The following is a 6,069-nucleotide window of genomic DNA, read 5'->3' on the forward strand; positions in this document are numbered from 1 at the left end:
GCTATCCCAATATCTCGACTTGTATTCGCCGAAAAACACTTGGGCAGCTTGAAATAAGTTTGTAGATGAAAAGGACACAGGGTCAGTATTCAATATTGATCTATTTCTTAGACATGCATCAGTGAACCTTTTCAGCCTATTGGTCTGCTAAATAAACATGCCATTCATAGCACTTAGTTTCTAATTTAAATTTAAGTTTAATCTTAGATGCTTATTGAATACGGCCACAACATTTCACAATCATTTTTGACAACCAAGTGCGTCCGTCCAATCGTTATGAGTCTATGGTAAATTTTTTTTATATATTTTCGCTTGTTCAGACTATCGATACTTCTGTCATGCCGAGACAAATGATAGTTTTATTGAGTTATATGTATTACGTTTACTATGAAAAGCTCTGTTGCCTTGCATATTTCATGTATTAGAGTCACAAAAATGTGGACATATAAAGAATATGTATTTATTTCACACTTTTGTTACTGTCCGAATTAATGTTCATTTGGTTGTAATTGCTGTAAAATGAATAAAACAGATAGTTTTGTTTGAATGTTTACCATGAAAAGACAAAGTTTAGTATTAGGTCATTATCAAACAGTTATGAGTCAATGGTCAAAATATGTTTTGGTATATTTTTGCTTGTTCAGACGATATTTCTGTCATGCCGGGACAAATGTTAGTAATATCGAGTTATATTTTTTACGTTTACCGTGAAAAGCGCGTGCTGTATTGCATATTTCTTGTATTCGAGTCACACAAACGTGGACTTATAAAGAATATGCATTTATTTCACACCTTTGTTTCTGTCAGAATAAATGTTCGTTTGGTTGTAATTACTGTTAAATGATTATAACAGCATCCAATGAAGACGAATATAAACTATCTAAAGGGGAAACACTGTTTATGTAACATATTTAAAAAAAACATGTGACAATTGTTTTTTTACTAACAGGTAAGTATTTGCCATTTTTAAGAACAGGAAGTAAATCATAGACGCTGGTTACAGATCTTTGATATAAAATGTGACAATATAGAAAGTACTTGGTGCAGATCTTATTAAATTACAAGACAATAATGTGTGTAATGTTATTGTTGGGTAACTCGTTACTACTTATTTGTTGATCTAAAACTGTATTTAGTGATTAAACAAAAAATATTTCATATTTCTTCACCAAACTTCGTTTATTAAAACGTCGTTCAAACATATATTATTTCAAGTACAATTCAGTTAACAATTTAGTTAACTTTTGAATCTTTATAATAAGTTGGATTTTTATGTATTATTCAACTCCATTGTATTATTAAGTCGATTTGAGTTTGGATTATTTGTTTTTGTCTGATTCGAATTACACATGTTTCCGTAGCTAAAAGCTCAAGCGTTGTGGAATTGTGCTGCACTCTGTCCTTTTCGGTTAAGAAGACCAGCATCTGCACCCTCCAGCCTTAGTTAGCTGCTTAACCCTCAACATTTCATTTATTTTCGTTAAAACTAAAGATATGCTAATTAACTAATAAAGACTATACATATTTGGCAGTTGAAACATATTATTCGATCAATTGTTAAAAAGCATAATTCTTAACATTTTCTGTGAGATTCATAAAGTTCAAATTTTTTACAGCCCGACACAATTGGCTCTGTATTGTTCTTTTTTTACTGCAGCATCATGTCCTCTTTAAAACCTAGCGAAAAACAGGCGTATATAGTGATGGAAAACAAATTTGACAAAACCTGTAGTCGAAACCCGTTGGCTCGAACTCGCATGACTCGAATTCATCGATGGCTCGAACCAGATATAAGGACCGATTTCTTTCTACTGAATGTTAACATTCCCGCTTGGCTCGATTTTTCCGATGCTCGAGGTATTTTTGCCGGTGAGTTCGAGCGAGCGGGGTTTGACTGTACCTAGCTGTGAAATCTGATTATTCAAGTAAGCTTACGTGTCTTGGTTTAATATATTTAACGCAATTTATGTCTTTAGGTATGTTGTCATCTCACTACATGTCCCCAAAATGATAAAATGCCACATTTAAGACACAAACAATGAGCCAAATTCCCGTGCCCCAGGTACAAACAAACCAGCCCAACCTGGAATCACAATACCTACCATCGTCTATGCAGTTTTGGCAATGGAAATATACGCTTGCTAGATAGTTAATGTTGTCCTTGAATACATTGTACAAAAAAGTTATTTCACTTACAAATTATACATACTCACGCTACGCACTATTGTATAATTTGAATAACACTGGCATCCACTAGCAGTTCCAGAAGGGGTGGTGGGGTCACACCCGGCGTGCGCATCTCCTTAAAATCGTCTTAGTTTACTTTATGTTTAATGAAGGAGAAAAAAAATAACAAAATGCACCATTTCGGTTTATAAATTTAAAACAAAATCTTGGAGGAGTCCCCCACCCCCTGCCAAAACTTTAAACTGAAAAAAATCGGTTCTTAGGTAGGGGCGCAAGTCAAATGTACGCCCCTAAATTAAGTCCCCTCTTACACCAAATCCTGTTACCGCCCCTGGTATCAATTGCGTCAACTATAGCACATAAAACAATACTACGGAAAGTTACGATATATAGAACATCTGAGCACAACCCCAACTTTTAAATCAAACTTGTTACAATCAAAATGACAACAGTATTATTATTATTGTCTGGTGTATTAAGCTTGGTAAAGGTGCATATTTACACAGTAAAATCACCTGTTACTTTTTAACATTAGTCAATCTTTATTTTACTTTTATGAGAAACGACATAACTTTGAGCCGCCTTGCTTTGGATATTCATAACAAATCATTGTTTTATACCACTGAAAAACACGCACAACTGTGACTTACCTGGACTAAACAATAATATCTGCACTTAAATTTAAGGTAACCGATCCACAAAAGGAAACACATTATGCCTGGTGACCCAATTCTTTGACCCAGGAAACATACACACTATAATAACTTTATGTATGATGTTTTTTGTTGATTTACTTAACATATCAGTTACCAGCAAGCAAAATCCTTCAAATAATACATGGGATAACCTTGCATCATCATTCATTTGTTAATCCGATTCCTTTCTTTATGGTTCATTTATTCATCATCAACAGCATTTCTTCTCTTCTCGCAGTTTAATCATTATTTCCCGGAGTCAGTATTGACACTTGTCGCTTTTTTCATTTCATTATTAATGCAAGATGTATCTGAAGCAAATTAAATTAAAGAAAATTAAGATTAATAAAAAAATGTCGGTCAAAGTAAAATAAAACAGAATTTTCCAAACAAGGCACTCGAAAGGCACTATACGCCCGTTAGTGAGCCAACAAGACACACTTAACAATTGAATACATTAAGAACCATTAAACTGCGTGTTGGGGATTGGTGGGTATGAAGCTCGTCTAAGATGCCCTATGCATACAAATTGTTAACGAATGTTTTCATGGTTACAATCACATTGCTTAAGTTGCAGACTATAAAAGGTCGTATAATGCATGCACTGTATGTACACACACTAAAAGGCACCAAAAGGCTATACCTCAAATTTGAAGTGATTTTGCCAGGCGTTGATATTATGCTAATGTAGATTAAATAAAGTTTGGTAAAATATAAACCAAAAATAGTTCTGTAAGAATAGAAAATGTTGCAGATAAATAAATGTCAGATCGTATCTTTAAAACCGAATAAGGAATTGTGTGTTTATGCAATAATGAAATCACTTTTAATACAACAGATGATGGATAGAGGGGACCTCCGAATGATGTCGCTTCTTCTTTCGAGAGTGCTAGAGGACATTGGAGTAAGCTCGTACATAATATTCAGGCGAAGGAGGACGTGGCTTGAGATAGACACACATAATTCAATGTTGTGTACGATGAACGGTAAACAAATTACTCATTTTACATTTGGCAGCCAGAGTGAGGGCACTACAACACCTGGCATGCAGTCGGACGTTGATTCGTTAAGGTGTTTAAATTCAGTGCATGTAATATTGGACTTGGATGAGTGGAAACAAGAGGACTATAATCTCCTGGTGAAAACGACCGAGCAGTCTCCACCCCAACACTGCTGGCTGCAACGACTGAGAACGGACCTTCCGTTACCAGTGACACATGCAATGTTACGAAATGATATAGAATGTGAGGGCATAGTGTTGCATTCAAACGCTGTTGTTGTAAACCGTGAACATTTAAGACGATTCAGTCTGTCAGATGAAATAGTGCGCCATGGCCCATCCATAAGTTGGACTGAAGCCAGAGACAATGTCCTTGCATACAAGTGTGCCAGACTACCTGATGAATGTCAAATCCTGTTTCAAAGACCACGTCCTGGACACTGGCCGAATCCTGACATACTAGAAAGGGCCAGACAGACTGGGGTGTTCCTTGTGCCACAGGGATACACTGAGTCTCCTTCGAGGCCATCCAAGTGTCGTTCTACCGCACTGCATGTTACACAGTATGACCTATACTATCCCAAATCTAAATTGGAATGGAGATTGTCTACATCAATGATGGAGAGGATTTGGGTTTTTGACTTCAACATTATTCAACATAAAGTGTACGTACTCCTTAAAATGTTAAGAAAATCCTTCTTACAGCCAATTGTTGGAGATCGCTTTAGTACATTTCACATGAAGACTTGCATGTTTTTCACCATCGAGACATACCCACCAGATATATGGAGGGAGGACAACCTTGTACAATGTGTGATCTACTGCCTGACTACACTCAAAAGGTGGTTAAAGATTAAATACTGTCCACACTACACAATAGCCGGAGTTAATCTTTTTACTGGAAAGCTGTTCCAGTACGAGCAAAATATTATTGCCAAAACAGTGACCAACATGTTAACCTCGAATCTGCAATGCTGTCATTTTATTGAAATGGATTCACTTGGGGCAAAAGTTATGGCATTGCAACTAGGTATTGTAATAAGTGAAAACAAATCCAAGAATATTATAAACCAAACTACTAGTATAACATCAAATCTGTGTTACGAGTTTATTGGAAACTGTCAAGCTAATGTTTTGCTTCTGATGGATAAAACAAACAGTTGGGATCTTCAACAGTTTGAACAAGCCAACTTACAGTATATCACTACACTACTCAACATTTCTGATCAAGGAACTGCATTGCAACAAGAATCAGCCACTTTTCCTCTTGCATGTCTTACAAGCAATCTTGCCTCTGCCCTGGCCTCTAGATGCATCTACTTGGGACAACCAATTACACAGGACATTCTCAACCTGTACAGACTATCCTTTGACTCTGATCTGCTATCCACTAAACTGAAGTTTGCTTCCATGTTATACCGCAGTGGACAGTATGAGGCAGCAGAAAACTGTCTGAGCTACTGAAAGGGACTGATTGGGCCAGATGTGTTGCAATATTGCGATTGTTCAGGAAGAAATAGACATATGAAAACAAATAAGCTTTGCCTTGAAAATAGCTTGAATAAATCCAACATGGAAATGATGAAAAAACACATCACTCCTTGTGTTCATTTCTCAAGACATGAAATGTGTTGCATCCCGGATTTATTGGTATTTGAAATGTTCAGGACAATAACTGAGGAGGACAGGCAGCAGAGGTGCCCAGAAGATCTCTACAAGTGGATGGACATGGCTGCAGTAGACTGTATACCTTTTCTCCACTATCTCACATACAGCAAGCTCAATCAGCACATAAGAAAACTTGAGGCAATTGAAAAGCTTCAAATGTACATATCATGCAACGCTAAACATGGTCACTTTGACACCGCATTGAATATGCTTGGTGATTGTAAGGAACTTGAACATTCGCGGGAAGGGGCCTTGAGTTGTTACCAAGATTCATTGCAACTGTACCCAACAAATAATGCTGCCAACTGGCATATTTATAGACTTCACCAGCTAGTATATAATGAAATAATAGTTGGTAGTTGTATATAAATTCATCAATTAACAATTAAATGAATGAGAGTCGATTTTGAGTAACTGACCTGTCAAAATTTAATAACGCAACTCTGCGTATTTGAAGACAGTCAGCTACGCGACTGGACTATCCATCTATGTGTATAAGTCTTAAAAATATAAGAAATA

The 6,069-nt window shown here is 36.3% G+C and overlaps 1 protein-coding gene across 1 annotated transcript; it reads left to right on the plus strand.

The window, feature by feature from the left end:
- Nucleotides 1-3,723: 3,723 nt before the first annotated feature.
- On the plus strand, nt 3,724-5,346 carry LOC128208518 (uncharacterized). The gene has a single exon (XM_052912078.1). The coding sequence runs from the start codon at nt 3,724-3,726 to the stop codon at nt 5,344-5,346; it is 1,623 nt and encodes a 540-aa protein (XP_052768038.1).
- The last annotated feature ends 723 nt before the right edge of the window (nt 5,347-6,069 follow it).

Source organism: Mya arenaria, chromosome 11 (assembly GCF_026914265.1).
Source record: "Mya arenaria isolate MELC-2E11 chromosome 11, ASM2691426v1".
Lineage (NCBI taxonomy): Eukaryota > Metazoa > Mollusca > Bivalvia > Myida > Myidae > Mya > Mya arenaria.

What these genes read in the sequence shown, in the direction of transcription:
- LOC128208518 (XM_052912078.1), top strand. Translation starts at nt 3,724, where the DNA reads ATGGATAGAGGGGACCTCCGAATGATGTCGCTTCTTCTTTCGAGAGTG.